The sequence below is a fragment of the Lindgomyces ingoldianus genome (assembly GCF_010093535.1).
Source record: "Lindgomyces ingoldianus strain ATCC 200398 unplaced genomic scaffold BDR25scaffold_36, whole genome shotgun sequence".
In the NCBI taxonomy this organism is placed as follows: domain Eukaryota; kingdom Fungi; phylum Ascomycota; class Dothideomycetes; order Pleosporales; family Lindgomycetaceae; genus Lindgomyces; species Lindgomyces ingoldianus.
The window spans coordinates 584,019-600,101 of NW_022985197.1; the positions used below are offsets into that span (position 1 = coordinate 584,019).

Sequence of the window (16,083 nt, forward strand, 5' to 3'; positions counted from 1 at the left end):
TGTTGAGGGATGTACTATGCAATTCTATGCGCATGCAGTAGTGACCGAATTTTCGTATTCGACCGATTGCGTTGGGCGTCAACTCCGGGCATGAGGCACAATCACAGAGCTCTGCAATTGGGGGCATTGCACATAAGGACGTCCGCTGCGCGACACTCTAGCGTCGCGGCGTGGGCAAGGAGGGCAATTGAAACGGGAGGGGGCTTGTAAGAGAAACACACCTCCGTATCAAACCCCCCTCCCCCGCCCGCAATCCTAACCATCGAGCCATTAGCCTTCTCCGCAAAAACTGGTTACGTCGGCGGCTGAACATCCCCAGACTGGGGACCATTCTGTCGGCATCCCGCCATGATTCGGCGGGCAGTGGGTACCCTCAACGGCCCCGTCAGCGGCCCTGTCAGCGTCCAATACGCGATAATGCCCTCTCGTCACATGAGTTCACGCAGTCCCGTCGTTGTAGTATGCAAAGGAACGCTTCTTTTGTTTCACGCTAAACTATGTATGCTTTACTACAGAATTGTCTCCTCTGGTTCTCCTGCTGCACCTCGCTCGCTCTCCCCTAAACCTCACCGCTCTAAAGCACTACTTTTCGTCGTCTCCGCAAAGGAATAGGTAGATAGTACAGACTTTGTCGGTCGCCAAACCAACACAGGATCGCGCAGAACTGCCTCCACGCCCTTTCCCCCCAAAATCCTTCACAAGCCGCAGAAAGCCAAAAGACATGTACATGTATCGAAAAGGCTAACAGGAAGACCCGACCCAACCCCACTGCGCAACCCATGCAGCCATAATTAGCGGGCGCCAGTCTGAAGCAAGGAGACGTCGCCGTTAGTACGTCTACAGTATGTACGATAAGAGACCAAAAGGAAAACCTGAAAGAAAGCAGGTCGGTGTACGTGCCAAAATGTCCTCCGTGAGCCCCCCCTCTAATGTTCATCATTAATTACCTGCCAATGAGAATCCAAATCCCGGTCCCATTGGCAGCTCGTAAAAGGTATCTCGGCCCTCCTCATTACTGCCCGTCGAGGTCTAACAAAGATCCGTGCCTATTCGTGATTGAGAAGAGAAGATGTGTAGCCAGGGTCAGGGATGGATAGCTGCCGTCAACAGCAGAAAGGGAAACCCGGAGAAGAAAGACATGTCGGTGGCACGGAACCGCCAGCTTTCAGACCAGTAGATGGATGATTTCGTCAATGTCGCCGGAATCGAAAAACGGTGTCGATGCAAACTCCCAACATACTCCAATTCGAATGCCGCAGATGCGATATGAAACAGATCTCCTCTATTACCGAACGCCGATAGGAGGACGAGGTCCTAGGCTACTCTGGCTGCTGTGCGCAGAGTTCTCCGAATCTAGTTGAGCGCTGGCGCCACTACTACCACTCCCCGCGCTAGCGCTCGCACTTCCAGTCAGACTGCGCACTTGAGGACGAGACTTGGGCGGGTAAAGGTTGCTCACCCCAGCATGTTGTTCAACTTGTTGCGGTGCCACTGCATTACCATGACCGGGTGGATGTCGTGGAACCGGCTGTCTCATCCCAGGAGGGGACGGACGGCCATTAGGTTGCACTCCATTCGGAGGCATACCATTCGGAGGCATACCATTCGGTGGCATACCATTCGGAGGTATTCCATTCGGAGGGTAGCCGTTTGGTGGAGACGGTCTCCCAACAGGTCGCGGCCCAGGGCTGAGAGGATTGCCTGGGGACTGGCTCGTTCGTCGGTTCATTGGAGGATATGCACCATAGCTACCACCCTGTTGAAGCTCATCCAGGCGTGCTGTGGTTAGTGAGTTTGCTCTCGATTGTTGACCCATCTCCCCACGATCAACATTACCGTATCGGTTTGAAGAATAGCCCATTAGGGGGTTGTTCATGATCGAATCATGAAGACCTGGAACATCCTGCATCAATCTCGCGCTCGTGCGGTTCTTGTTCATTCCAGGTCGGAAGGGGTTCCTTGAGCGCTGGCCTCCTCCTGGACCTGGAGGTGGCCCACCAAGACCTCCAAGCTCCGGGTTTTTGCGGATCTGGCTTGCACTCGGCACCTTGCGATTGCGGCGGGATGTAACGCTCATCATGTCGAAGTTGTCAGGATCAATCATCGGCCCAGGGCCACGTGAAGCCATGGGATCAAAATAATCATCCTCATCCTCGTCTTCGTCAAAACCACCCATGTGCGAAGGAGGCGGAGGAGGGCCCCTACGTGGGCCTCGACGCATGTTAAACTCTTGCTCTCGAAGCTGGAGCTCTTTTTGTCGAAGCATAAGCTCTCGTTCTCGGAGAGCAAGATCGTTCGAGGACGCTCCTCCGTGTTCATATCCACCGCCATTAGCTTGCCCATCGTCAGCCATGTTGTCGTACAGCATCAAGTGGCTGAATTCTTCGAGATTATTTTCGTCAAACGAGGGTCGTCGTGGCCCAGGGCCCCCAGGGGGGTAACCGTTCATCTGCCTCGGTGGGTATCCATTCATCTGACCTGGTGGTGGGCCTCGACGCATCATGGGCGGTACCCCGGTTATCGATGGAGCCCTGCTTCTCGGACGAGGGCCCCCCTTTATCATTGGCCCGTTTCCATTCATCATCGGCCCGCCTGGGCCTCTCGGCAAAGGGGCCGAGGACAACCGTGGCGGTGGTTGCGGTGGCGCTGCTCCGTTTGAAGGGGAAGGATTGGGTAGTGTCGTTGGTTTGTTCCGGTTCGCAATATTGATGTGATGAAGCATAGCATAGAGTGTCTCGATGCGGGGTACAGGGACGCTGTTTTCCTGGGCAAGTTTCAGGGGTGATCCAAGATACGTTTCAATCTCCATTGGCCGTCTGGCCTCAAAGTCCAGGTACATCGTGCTGTTGGTCTCCTGACGTTGGGTCATTGTTTGAATCGTGGTTTCCCGAAAGTCTGACGGGAATGAGCAGCCTTGGGCGTTTGCAAGAGCCAACAATTCATCTATTATGCCGGTGACGAGGGCCCGGACACCGACTTTCTCCAGCAATTCGGCGTGGTTCGGTGTTTCGAAGAGGACACTGGCCGGCTGGAAAGCAATTGCACTACAAAAAGCGTTAGCGTAAGCCCCTCGTATTATGAGACGAAAAAGTGACGTACCCAATCATTCGCTCGTACTGTTGCTGGCGGATGTTGGGAGACACTTTGCAGTCAACCTGACCAGAGCTCAGCGTCATCGCAAGAGCATCTGCCATATCAGCCTGGATTTGTGCTGGGATGTTGCTGTTCTTGTTTGCGGGGCCGACCCAAATGTCGGTCGCTCCCTTGTGTTCAAACTCGCTGGCCCCAAGCTGCGATATCTCTGCCCCCGAAACTAGTGACAATACTACATTCGTCGGAAACCGTTGTTCGAGATATGATTCGACTCCTAGACTGTGCGTAGTGTTCATAAGGATGCAGGTGTGTTGCGGCGAGACCACGGATTCGATGATGTTGGCGATATCGTATACGTCGGGGAGGGCCTTCACGCAAAGGAGGACATAGTCGAATGGCTGTTTGGAAGAATGTGCAGCGTCTTCGGGGGATCGGACCACTGCGAACTGTTAGTTCAGAGGGTCGGATACAGAGGGTTGGGTGACCGCATACCTGAATATGGCTTGAAGCGTTCATTACCGTACAGAGCGGATCTAGATAGCAACGGTTAGCCACAACGTCTCTCGGGGTAACTGATAGCGAGGGACGCACTTGAAGCTGATGCCGTACTGGGCCACGCTTTCATATCCGGACTTCCACACAAGCGTCACGTCGCAGGCGTTGGTAGCTTGGAGCCGCCACGATAAGAAGGCCGACACAGCGTTGCCGCCAACTGCACGCGGTGAGGTCAGCAATTGAGCAACTCAGACAGGAAGAGGGACACGGCAACGGATGTGGAAGGAGCAAAACGTGGGAGAAAAGCTTGGTTGTGGCAGGCGTGGACGAGCAATCGTCACGAGCCGGCGAGCCATTGTCGTGTGATAAATATGATAGAGAGCTTGCAAGGACACACCTGAGAGAATTCGCAGTCTGGGGACCGCAGGAGCCATGGCGGGTGCTGATCAGAGGTGCTGGTGTCGGGCGGACGTGGCAGTTGAAGAGAGGAGGGTGGGTGGTGAGGAGAGCCAAAAGTTTGGCGTCGAGAGCCGCGTAGCCAGGTCGAGCGAGAGCAGTCTGGCGACGGCACGGGGCGGACGGCGTAATTATTGATTAAGATAGGTTCCGGGAATGAGCGTGCGGGCGGTCGAGCGACAATTCACTGCGTCGACATGGAACAGGCAATAAAAGAGAGGCGAAGGTGGGAGAGCGAGAAAGTTGTGTTCAATGGCCGCGAGAAGCACCACCGGAGCCAGTGGGAAGGCGGAAGGCGGCTGGGCCAAGCAGGACACAGGACAGGCAAGATGGAGCGCACGGAAAGCACAGTCGAGCGTGCCACAGGTCCCACGACAGAGCAGAAGCAAAGCGAGTGGAATGCTGGCGACGCGGGGACAGCGGGTGGAGGGGAGAGAGGAGAGGGAACAAGATGGCGCGCAAGTGAGTTGGCGGAGACGGCGGAGCAACCAGAGCAGCAGAGGAGCGAAGGGTTGATACGTCTGCTATCTAACGCTTGCACCTTGATGTGCGTGCCACTTCGACTTCCTGCTGGGTTCCTGGCCCGCTCGCTTGGACACCGAATCGCCTTCCTTCATTTATTATTCTGGAATCCTCTGCTTCATGGCTGGCTGCGGGTGGGCGTCATATGCAAGCACTCACTGCTTTGTTTGCGCTGCAAAAACAGCTGTTGTTAAGCAGCAGTAGCTGTAGACGGGGTGGGCAGGTGCTGGCCACAATGCCCGTCTATCTGACCTTCCTGACGACAGTATCGCAGAGCTTGATCAGAGATGAGGTGCTGCGACTTTCGATACGAGACCCGGTGTGTGAGAATCCGCTATCAGCGCCTCTGCATGCGAGCATCAATGGGGTCCCTGCTTGCGTGGCCTTCGTCCGCCGTCATGGGGAGATGATCCACCGCCGCCGACTCAGGAGATCTGAAGGAGGCGTTTGTCGCCTACCGCTACGATAGCAGGCCTAGCAAAGACAAAATGCAAGCTACACCACTTGCTTCTTGCTCATTCCGTCGTCGCTTTGTCCGCCCGTGCAGCAGAGGCCTCGAATCCTGCTCTCCTTTTCTTGCGTCACGCTGAAAGTGCATCCACCCATCCAACACCAAGGCGTGCCTGGCCAATAATCGTATCCCAACGGCTGTGCAGTTCAAGTCTGACGTCGCGCTCTGGTGGACCGCGCCAAGGCGCTGGCACCCTCTCTGGCGGCATCACGCCCGGCGACGCCAATTCATTCACTGGGCAGAGATCACCGCCATTGGGACGTGCACAAGCAGTATTGGAAATGTCCGTCGCAACGGCAGCTTGTTATCCATGGCGCCACCAGCCGCCCACCAGATAGAGGACCGTTTTAATCTCCAATCTCCCTCCCTGGCCGCCACCTCCCATCCGTCTGCTCAGTAGAATAAGCACACGTTCCGTTCATGGTCTGCTAACGTTAACTGCTGTTCATTTTGATAAAGTCTGCCTCCCAGCCACGCCCGATGAGGAGGGGCCGGCCATACCGGAGCCCCTTTTCCAAACTTCTCGTCCAGACCCGCAGTGTACATGTCCCGGGCCTTGCTTGCGTCGACGAATACGTAGCCGTGGAGCAGTCTACTCGAGAGCGGTCTTACAGGAACCTACCGCACCGCAGAAGCACCGGGCGGGGCAACCACCATAGCATATCTCGCGGTGTACGAGTGACATCGGGTTCATCTACATACATTGTTACGCACGACTGAACCAAGGTGCAGGGCAGCGGCGAGGTTTGAGGTTGAAGAGCCTATCATCCCACAGAGTAATAATAGATTTGCTATTGCCTCGACTGCCTTTCCGACATCATCTGTAATTTTACCATTTGCCATCAAGATCGACTTGGGTTTCCGTTCGTTGCACTAGCAGCCTGCACATCGCATGTTGCCATTTGCTCGTCCCAGGACTGGACGCAATGCCAAGCCAGTCGCCTTGTTTTTTCCGCTGACACGTTCAAGATTGCATGCAGAACTTTGTGTTTCAGATTGTTTTAGTTTGCAGAAGGATCCGTCTTCTCGAAGCGAGTGGCTTAGTGGAGCTTTCCTTCGCACCGCCTCAAGCTCCACAGCAAGTCACGATTTGGATCTCCCCAAATCTGTTTCATAACTCAACCCTCAGCGCCATTCAACCTCTCTTCACCATTGCCACTGACACCTCGACCTAAGCATCGTCTACTACCCGAAGCAGGAGGCGAATTCAAAGCTTCGCTAAGCTTGTTATGCCCTAATCCACTTGTCAATTGTGGCCAGTAGGGCTTGCGGATATCTCTACATCCGAGATACTGCCCCTATGTGGAACGGGGCAGGGGTAATTCAAGACAGAAACTTGCATCCTGTTACCCTCCTCTCAAATTCCAGCCAAAAGTCTAATTGATCAAACTTGCCCTGCTACTGGTCTGCAGTAGGCGCGAATATGCTGTTAGTAATTTCAGGCTAGCATTTAACACACCAACAGCGCACGACGCTGAATGGACAAACCCTAACTACCCACGTTGTTGTATTCAAACAAGCAGCCTTATCAAGGCGGAGACAATGGCGAACGTTCTGTGTCAGCCGGGGTAACGTTGTCATCTCTTCTCCACTCAAGCGTGGCGACCTAGCTCACGAACCGTCAGGTACTCGTCGTGTGCCAGACCTGTACCTTCATAAACCGTTTCAACACCTTTTCTTGACACTTTCGTCTTCGGCTGGGAGCCACGCAGGGTCTGCAACGCGTCTGTCACCACCCTTCCCTCCCCTTCAATATTAAACTTTCCTCAATGAGATCTAAACACCGCACGAATAGTGCGGACTTACCAAATGCCCGTTCGCTATTGGCAAGGTAGAGTCTCATCGTGACCCTGACCCATGAGGCTCTTAAGTCAGGAACAGCCAAATACGCGCGCACACAATGGGATAGCTGAATACACATGGGAGATTTGCAAATGCCGTCTTTTTCCAAACCGAACCCCATTTCCGAGTCTCGAATCTCTCATCCAACCATCTTGAACTTCTCGTATTCGACGATCCTAGCCCTACAAATCTAATTTAAAAATTGCGAAATTTAAAACAAGCTATCGGCAAAAGGCGCAAAATCCAACAGGTACGAAGATCTGTCGTCGCTGACAGCTATGAATAGCAATATCAAAATTCGCCATGCCCATGATATTGCCAATTGCCACATCGCTAACAACGCGAAGCCCTAAACCCCATCCACAACCGCCCCCAAAAGGCAAATCTCAACAATCATCACTATCCAGAAATCACAAAATTCAGGCTCCCCGCTCTAACCATTTTCAGCTGCCAGCCTGAACAGTAAGCCATGAAGAACGCTTTCCGTTCTAAGGTGATGTGGCGCCTAAGTACCGAAGGCGGCCCGCTTGGTTGACTCAAGCCCCATCGGCAAATGTCAGTGGCGGCGCCGCCGCCGCAAAAATATCAAATTTCCTTTCTGCTTGCATCCATGGAATTTTCCTATCTTTTGGAATCCCCGAGTCTATTGATTTTATCTGATCCATGAATCGGATTACCGGAAAATGCTTGTGCATCGCCTATGCAAACAGCCACAAAACGTCACCATCCTCCTCCTGTCTGTCCCGCCGCTAACCCTAATCTCCAACCCCCAATCTCTTACAATCCTCACAAAAACAAGTCTTCAACCCTGATAGATCCTCGACCTTCCCTTTGCACCGGTTAAACCATAATAATAATAAAAACCCCCCCAACAATTAACGCCCAGAAAAAGGCCCTAAATCCCACCTTTCCCAATGGTCAGAAATCAGCGTCAAAATCAGGATGAAATATCAGCGATCCGGAGTATCCGGATACCCAAATCTTGATTTCCCTTCCATATCGCACCTGCATACCGTATATTCCCGCCCCTGTTCGAGCGGCAGCTTTCCAGCCGAAACGCATCATAATACACACCGCTCGCTCATAGGCTCATTTCTCTGCCGTGTTCTGACTGTTTCTTGTGAATACGACGTTGGAAGTGGATTTGAGATGTCCAAGATTTGAGTCCTGGACAGGTAGGTATTGCCTTGATTCTCAAGACAACCTCGGGTGAGAACCGAGTCCGACAGGACTCGTATCTCCAAATGTCCAGAACGGCAATTGATAAAGATGAGAGCTTCATAATGTTGTATCACATCACGTTATTCACATAAACCTCATGCCATCAAGAATCTTGTCGTAGCAATTCAGTCGCTCTGTTCAGTCCATTTTCCATCACTCAACTGGCGGCGAAACCGACGACCCAAAGGAAGTCACGACGCCCGCCACTAAATTACAAGGGAAAAAAACTGATTCGAATCCGAGATCCACAATCCTCCCACGCCGGCGCCAAGCATATCATTTTTCCGTGAGATGAAAGGAACCAAATACCATGCTCGTGGTGAGCCCGAAGGCAAGGTAGTGTGTTGTGGAGAGTAGTGGATAAGTTAAGAAGAAACTACCTCTGGCGATCTCCCATCTTTCCGACCTCTCAGTTGTTCATGTAAGACCCAGCATCGATACCCTCCTCTGGAAATTCCCTATACCTCATTAGCATCAAGGATATAACAGGTGAGCTCAGGGAACTTACGGAAGGGCAACACTGAAGCGTTCTTCAATTGTCTTCAGGACCTCCTGGTCCATGTCGCTGCTAACGAAGGAGATGGAGAGACCCTTGGTTCCGAAACGACCGGCACGACCGACACGGTGAAGGTATTGATCAGCTTTCTCCGGCATGTCGTAGTTGATTGCAACATTGATGCGCTCTACATCAATGCCACGACCGAAGATGTCAGTCGACACGCAGATTCGGGTGTTGAACTCCTTGAATTCTTTGTACCGCTTGATACTGAAAGCGGGTAAGCAAATGAGGAAAGTAGGAAAGAAAGGCGCAAATACCGTTCAACTTGGTCAAGGCCGCCGTGAACTGCCGTACTGGGGAAATTGCACTCGCGAAGGAGCTTGTCAAGCTCAACGCAGCGGACAGTAGACTTAACGAAGATAATGACCTGGTTGAATTCAAGAGTGTCCAGAAGGTCATTAAGCTTCCGGTTCTTCTCTCGTTCATCCAGCTGGATATAGAACTGCTGGAGACCGTGGAGGGTGAGCTTTTTCTCGTCATCCACGTAGATCTCGAGCGGGTTACGCATGAACTTCATGCAGACAGGTCGGATTTCTTTGGCCAAGGTGGCAGAGAACATCATGACCTGCTTGTGAGTAGGAGTAGCGCGGAAGATTGCCTGAACGTCATGACGCATGTCTATAACAACAGGTCAGTGTAAGTAAAGAGAGATCGGCGAATACACCCACCAGGCTGATCGAGCATCTTGTCACATTCGTCAAGCACGAAATGCTTGAGACCAGCAAGACGCAGTTTCTTCTCACGGACCAGAGCATGGATACGTCCAGGAGTGCCGACAATGATGTGAGGGTGCGTCTCCGGGTTGGAGAGCATCTCAATATCCTTCTGGATGGGAATTCCACCGTAGAGCACAGCGGTTTTGACGTCCGGAAGGAATTTTGCGAACCGGGCGTACTCGTTGTTAATCTGATATGCTAGTTCACGGGTATGGCACATAACAAGGACGGTGGTCACTCCCACCTCAGGCTTCTCGTCCATCTGCTGTAGAGTTGCCAGAACAAAAACGGCAGTCTTTCCGAGTCCAGACTTGGCTTGACAAATAACATCGTTCCCCAGAATAGCTTGTGGAATACAGACTTGCTGGACTGTAGGAAGAAAGACCATGTCAGAAAATAATCTTATAAGCGGCAGAACAAACGAGGCGGCAGGAGGAGGGTGAGGGGTGCGCGCCGTCCATCTCGCAGTCGTGTCGTCGGAGCGAAACCATGACCGAGTATCCAGCTGCTGACCATATCTAACCAAAACAAAGACAACGCCTTCTTGAACCACCAACTTTAAATGTCTCGAAACAACATGGCTCGTAATGACCGCATGTGTATGACCACCGAAATCAATTACCGAGCAGAATACTAGGTATTGTGCAACACCGACGCAGCAGTGAAGATGGCAAGATATGGTAGCTCGCAACAGGCGGTGGATTTGCTGAGTTCGCTCGTACTCGCGACGTGCTGCGGAGATGGACGGATACTGTGGGGAATGGAAGGCTGAGGGGAAGAGTAGAACTAACCCTCGGATGGATGCTCGAAGCCGCAGTCCGTGATCGCGCGCACAAGTTCGTTCTTCAGAAGGAAGTCGCGGAATCCAGTAGTGTGAATGCCGACATAGCTGCCTTTCTTGTCACCGGCATCTCCAGGCGCGAGGCTGCCCTGGGCTGCGTTGTTGGCCGCGGCTGCGCCGTTCGCAGGGGTCTCGGTGGGCTGGATCTCCTCGTCGGAGTAATCAATAAGGTCTTCCTCGTGAGACATGGTTGTAGAATTTGCGAGAGAAGGTGAAGGGAAAGCTTTGTCGATGGTGGTTTGGTGGGACACTGTCAACAAGGCTGGCAGACAAAGGGAGTGTAGGCGTCAGGATACCAGAGGAGCACCGTAGATGTCTTTTGCGATATAACCGATTAGCTTTTAAGTCTCGAGCCCTGAGAGCAGTGCTATAAGACAGTCTGAGGAGTTGTGGTGGGGAGGGGAGGGGAGGCGAGGCGAGGCGGAGCTGTCGCAAAGGTGAAGAAAGAACGCTCGGCGTTGGATGCTTAATCAGCGACCCACCTAAACAGGTAAAGCGCCATTGGCATTGAGTGCGAGAACCTCACAGGCAGCTGGACTCACTGATACTCTCTTTCACATTACTCCTTCACTGTCCACCTTGACACCTTCTCCATCTGCTCCAGTTAATAAGGAATTGAGTCTTGGGCTCTCGCTGATTATACCACTCCCTGAAAGCGGTGAACGCACAAAGAATCCAGCACCACACTAGTTACTCAATATGGCCAAAGACAAAGCAATTGGTAAAGGAGTCCCTAACAGACATTTACATGCTAGGGCCACATTTTTGTATCAAGCAGCTGCCTACTTGACACTGCAAGCTGGGGATGATGGCTTAGGTTTAGAAACGACTGAGCATCCCACACAGAAAGAATCCTGCAAACAGCTGTCAGCCACACGCGGGAATTCTGGGCTCGCACTCCAGCTAGGTGCACACCTTCGCAGTGTATCTTTGAAAGGCCAAGTTCGCCTCTCTCCTCACTTGAAACGGTCACTCTGCAAAACCTGTAACGCTGTGCTTGTACCTGGCCAGAATTCTACTCAGGTCCTACAGAACAAGAGCAAAGGGGAGAGAAAACCGTGGGCGGATGTTCTGTTGATTCAGTGCAAACTGTGTGGCAGCCAGAAGCGATACCCAATTGGAGCAACACGGCAACAAAGGAAGACCAAACGGGCCCTAAGTACCAGGGACCAATCTGCCGGTATTCATTTTGTGGACATCGAACCACTCCATTCCGCCACTCTTCCTATCGAGACCGACCACGACCCCGGCTCTGGGTAGGAGCTAGCATGAGCATACTAGAAGACCATAGCCGTCACTTGTAACAGGAGACATGGGACGAGTAAGTTGCTTTTCAATATATACAATCCTAAAGCAGTGCAATGTAAAGCTAACCGAGATATACAAGGATTCTAGATATCTGCATCACACTCACCGAAAGAGAGGTTACATAAGACAGTTAATCCACGCCAAACTTCCTGACAAACAAGACTATATCGTCTAGCTGTTCAGGTTCCTTGATCCAATGGCCATTCCTCTCCGCTCCCATGTACTCATGCACTTCGATTTTTGCTTCAAGAGCTCGGAAAATTGCTGAAAGGTCATGGCAGTTCCTGATATTGACTGGAATGTCATCGGTGCCATGGCCTAAGTAAATGGGCATCTTCCGCACACACTTGTCGATCGTTTCCGTGGAGACGAAAGGTTCAAGCCCAAGGATATCGAGGAAAACGTGGCTAAGGGTTTGGATCGCTGGTGCCAGGCGTTTAGTGGACGTCCCAGTGGTGTCTGCTGCTTGTTTCGCCTCAGCTGTGAAGGGCATCCATCCACTCAATCCTATGAATCCTCCCAAGGTCCCTTGTGCTATTGCTGCGCCCGTAAATAAAGACCACAACGCGGTTGCCGCTCCTTGAGAGAAACCGCCGAGAATGATTCGATCAGACCTTCCGCCCAGCCGATTTGCTTCATCTTCAATAATGTCCTTGATGAAATGTATTCCATCTCTCAAACCTGCGACGTTGAGATCTTTCCTCTCGCTCAGGTCATCCAGAGAAAAGGTGTCGCACCAGGCCGACCGTTTCTCCTTGAAAGGTGTGCACCATCGTTGGCCAGCGTCGGGAAATACCCAGCGGAAAGTGGGAAAGCTAGACGTCAGATTTTGAGGTGAAGCAGACGTTTTGAGTGAGAGAAGGTCGGAGGCAAACTCCTTAGCTGTGCTGCTACGTCCGTGCAGGAGAATTATTGTGTGCGTGTGGGGGCCATTGGGCTGAGGCTCGATGATGGTGGACGGTGGATAGGACATACTGAAGGACTTGAAGGATTTACAGTCTCTTTACCATAATAAATATCCTTCCATTTATGTCAATTGTGCACCCTTGTCAAGAGTTAGGCACCAGCGCGCTACCGTGAACTAGCATGCAACTATGCGAGCAATCCGAAACCACCCTTGACTATCTACAGCATACCTCGGTATTCTCACAACCACAGAACATGACCAGGGGCGGACTTACTGGTCTGTTGAACCTCTTGCTGAAATGGGAAGGTTCAAACGAGGAGGAGCCTTCTGTGTTAAATCAGATTCTTGTCGTGTTCGTTCGTATGTGCCAACCTGCAATATCATTGCATTTCAGATAGCGCATACTACAGAATGCTGGGAGTTGACGTAATATTCATTTTCTATTTCAAGAGCTAGAATTGAGTGGAGATTTACTATGATGGGTATCTAGATCTTGCTTTCATTTCACTTAAGCATGGTTGTCCCATTCCTGTCATTCAACGGAGTATGCCCGCGGAGTATCAAGCAAGCTTCGCTCACTTGGAGATTTTTGAATCCTTCTAAGGTTGGACTACTATCAATTACCACTAACACGCTACCACTACAGTGCAAATACTTTGTCTTCCAAGCGCAAAGTAGACGGAATCTTCTTCAAACGTGAGTAGTCTCCCATCTTTAGGCTCACACTAGAACCGCGGTGCGTTGCCCACTCAGCCCGGGAGCCCACAGTTATGTGCACGTGATGGCGTGTTGTCGTGGTTTCCAATGGTCCGTGTGTTGCCCCACTATCTTACATACCAAACGACCGCGACGCTGAGTAACATATTAGCTGGAACATAGACACCATTACCGCAATTGTCTTGCGTCCTCAACTTCAAAATCACAGAATCTCAAGCTGCGACCACAGCTAATTTCTCCCAACAGCCAAGGAAGTCACGCCCATCTGAGGCGCTGCGGCTTCCGTAGAGGCGCCTACTTTCCTGATCTCGACCACTTGCCAATCTTGAGATTTTTCCTAACTCCTTCCATGGTGGAATCTTTTCCGGGTGGTCCTGTTAATCGTGCTTACGAAGTCAACTTAGACATGGTTGGACCACCATCACCCCCCAAGCTGGAGCATCACTGTGGCATATGCTCGAAATCATTCAGAGTGAAACTTGCTCTTAAACAGCACATGCTGCATCACAAAGAAATGCGGAGCGCTTGGACATGCAAAGTGTGCAACACGCGATTTGAGGATGAGCTGGCATTGGAACAGCACAGGATAAAGACTCTCCATGATCTAAGGCCGGATAGCCAGTGCCACACTTGCAAGCAGTATTTCCCATCGGCCAACAAACTTAATCGGCACCGCAAATTCCCGTTACCTTGTGCGGATGCTTTCCGGAAGCCATCAGAACCCAAGAATCGCAACGGACCAGCCCAGATGCCTCGCCTAGCGAATTCTCCAGGAAAGGAGTATGCACATCCTACTCCCAAATTCAGCCTATCGTACATCGAACCGTCACCAGATATAACTCGCCTAACGTACATTGAGCCATCTCCGGGACAGACGAGTACTACGAGTGCTGAGGGCCCGTATTGCGATGTATGCAAGAAGTATTTTGCTAACCGAGGAGCGTACAACAATCACTGGTTAGGCTGCCGACCATCACTACCAGTTCAAGCTCTCCCGGCTCGGTCTTCACAGGTTCACGTGGCCCTAGCCAAAGATCCAAAAGGTCGAGCTTCGCTCAAGTGGACTGAGCGAGAAGAGAAATACGAAGAGGAACTGATGCGTGAGAAGAACAGCCGCCTGGAGCGCGCGATTAATGATATGAAAGCACTTGAGCTTCAGCGAGAGCACTGGAATCGTTCACACCGGGAGATGATATACGAAATAGAGGAAGGGGAGGGAAACGATGTGGACAAAGTAGTTCAAGCACGGGCTCTCCTTACTGCGAACATTTCTGTGCACGCACCAGCTGTTCAAGATGTGTCTGTCCCAGCTCCGGAGACCTCACCAATTGTAAAGACAGATACGTCATCTGATCCGGTGGAGGGCTCAATCAAGGAACAGCCGCAGGCTCAAGCATCAGCTGCAACCCTCTCACGGCAAGGTGGACCTGTGGTGTCCCCACCACAACGCCAGAAGGACGTATCTAAGTCTGCAGTGATTGCGCAACGACAGGATAGACCACCAAAGTCTCTCATGGAAGCATCAAAGCCCATTCCAATCACCCGGTCAGTCTTTCCTCCCCAGCTAGCTCAGCCTGCATTCCCACCACCTATAGCTCAGACTTCGACGACAAATATTCCGAGTGCGCCGGCCCCAATCAGTTTCCAATGCAAAATTAGAGGATGCCAAGCAACATTCCAATCTAAACCTGCGTTGAACGTTCACAAAGCAGACATACATGGAGTTGGCGGTCGGAATCCTGATCTCCATCGAAAGGATCCATACATGCTTTCTCATATTCAGAAACAAAGTCCAATCGAGTCAGAAGTATATAGGCCACATCAATCTCCGGGCATAACCACCCCACGAAATCTGAGGGGAGGGGAATACCCTGCAAGCGGTCACCCTTCTGATGGCTATCCGAGTCCCCAGCAACTAGCTGCCCCGGCATCCTACTATCCACCAATGGGACCTTCCGGTCTACCAGGCGCTACTAGCTCCTCTGTCAGTGGCCCTGAAGATATGATTCAAGCACGAGAGATCCGTGAGAAGATCATGCGTCTTTTACTGCAGTCCGATGTTGTCATCCACCATGATGGAAAGATTACATGTGGCGGTATTAATTGGACTCGGGTCGGAGTTTCGAGGCAGCGTGAGGTTGCTGGTATGTTTGCCAAACTTTGCCATCTGCCAGAGACGCTCCAGTACTCTGAGTATCTTCCACCTCCCAAAACCTTCAAGGACGAGTACACTGCCGACTACCCTGTTGGGAGATTCAAACTTTCCCCGGAGCGATTCATCACCAAGCCGACTCTGGAGGTTGTAGCAATTTCTTGCAGTAGGATTACCTTAGCAAACGGACTCCAAGAGGTGGTCAAAATTGCGGCTATTGATGTGACCTCCTGCCGGATCTTAATGAATCACCTTGTCTGCACAGACCCGAAGGCCTCGGTGCGGGACTGGCTCACGAATACTACCGGATTGACTGCCTGGCGTGACATGGAAGCTGCCCGCCAACTAGGATACAAAGTCTTGAAGGGATGGTGGGCAGCTCGAGCTGCACTTTGGAAGTTCATTGACAAGCAGACCATTCTGGTTGGCTACAACCTCCGGGGTGAACTAGATGCACTTCGAATGATCCATGGTCGGTCTGTTGACGTTGCTAAAATTGTCGAAAAGGCCGCCAGTGGGCCGCTATCCAAGCAACAGCTAAGTCTTGAGAGTTTGTGTCGAGATCTTCCCGCCGCTCATCTTACGACCAATCCAACCTTCGGCCAAGATGCTCTACAAAATGCTTTCGCGATCCGGGAGTTGTGTCTTTATATTATCAAGAATGAAGACAATACCAAGAGGTGGGCAAAGGCGAAATCATTGGACTATCAGCGGGCCACAGGCACCGCTTGATTGTCCTGCAC

The 16,083-nt window shown here is 51.8% G+C and overlaps 7 protein-coding genes across 7 annotated transcripts; 4 read left to right on the plus strand and 3 right to left on the minus strand.

Moving 5' to 3' along the window:
* Window positions 1-1,028: 1,028 nt before the first annotated feature.
* On the minus strand, window positions 1,029-4,022 carry BDR25DRAFT_378236 (uncharacterized protein; the record flags this gene model as incomplete). The annotated part of the gene is made up of 5 exons (XM_033697532.1): window positions 1,029-3,044; window positions 3,100-3,532; window positions 3,586-3,626; window positions 3,685-3,805; window positions 3,986-4,022. 5 exons carry the CDS (start codon window positions 4,020-4,022, stop codon window positions 1,286-1,288), a joined length of 2,391 nt encoding a protein of 796 aa, XP_033542810.1. The 3' UTR covers window positions 1,029-1,285.
* A 274-nt stretch (window positions 4,023-4,296) lies between these two features.
* Window positions 4,297-5,035, plus strand: BDR25DRAFT_318102 (uncharacterized protein; the record flags this gene model as incomplete). The annotated part of the gene is made up of 2 exons (XM_033691726.1): window positions 4,297-4,506; window positions 4,790-5,035. 2 exons carry the CDS (start codon window positions 4,297-4,299, stop codon window positions 5,033-5,035), a joined length of 456 nt encoding a protein of 151 aa, XP_033542811.1.
* Window positions 5,036-7,335: 2,300 nt separating this feature from the next.
* On the plus strand, window positions 7,336-8,430 carry BDR25DRAFT_396041 (uncharacterized protein; the record flags this gene model as incomplete). Its single annotated transcript, XM_033698410.1, has 6 exons — window positions 7,336-7,449; window positions 7,480-7,560; window positions 7,630-7,758; window positions 7,806-8,057; window positions 8,099-8,207; window positions 8,262-8,430. The coding sequence occupies exons 1-6, from the start codon at window positions 7,389-7,391 to the stop codon at window positions 8,428-8,430; spliced, it is 801 nt and encodes a 266-aa protein (XP_033542812.1). The 5' UTR covers window positions 7,336-7,388.
* Window positions 8,250-10,665, minus strand: BDR25DRAFT_269635 (DEAD-domain-containing protein). Its single transcript, XM_033687168.1, has 6 exons — window positions 10,207-10,665; window positions 10,067-10,121; window positions 9,368-9,876; window positions 8,957-9,317; window positions 8,649-8,906; window positions 8,250-8,598 (listed from the first exon to the last, which is right to left on the minus strand). The coding sequence occupies exons 1-6, from the start codon at window positions 10,442-10,444 to the stop codon at window positions 8,550-8,552; spliced, it is 1,470 nt and encodes a 489-aa protein (XP_033542813.1). The 5' UTR covers window positions 10,445-10,665; the 3' UTR covers window positions 8,250-8,549.
* Window positions 10,666-10,699: 34 nt separating this feature from the next.
* On the plus strand, window positions 10,700-11,590 carry BDR25DRAFT_81631 (Rpr2-domain-containing protein). Its single transcript, XM_033699093.1, has one exon. The coding sequence runs from the start codon at window positions 10,956-10,958 to the stop codon at window positions 11,514-11,516; it is 561 nt and encodes a 186-aa protein (XP_033542814.1). The 5' UTR covers window positions 10,700-10,955; the 3' UTR covers window positions 11,517-11,590.
* A 54-nt stretch (window positions 11,591-11,644) lies between these two features.
* BDR25DRAFT_269637 (alpha/beta-hydrolase) lies at window positions 11,645-12,544 on the minus strand. Its single transcript, XM_033687169.1, has one exon. It carries the CDS (start codon window positions 12,535-12,537, stop codon window positions 11,695-11,697), a length of 843 nt encoding a protein of 280 aa, XP_033542815.1. The 5' UTR covers window positions 12,538-12,544; the 3' UTR covers window positions 11,645-11,694.
* A 1,050-nt stretch (window positions 12,545-13,594) lies between these two features.
* On the plus strand, window positions 13,595-16,072 carry BDR25DRAFT_238629 (uncharacterized protein; the record flags this gene model as incomplete). Its single annotated transcript, XM_033685645.1, has 2 exons — window positions 13,595-14,206; window positions 14,576-16,072. The coding sequence occupies 2 exons, from the start codon at window positions 13,595-13,597 to the stop codon at window positions 16,070-16,072; spliced, it is 2,109 nt and encodes a 702-aa protein (XP_033542816.1).
* Between the last annotated feature and the right edge of the window lie 11 nt (window positions 16,073-16,083).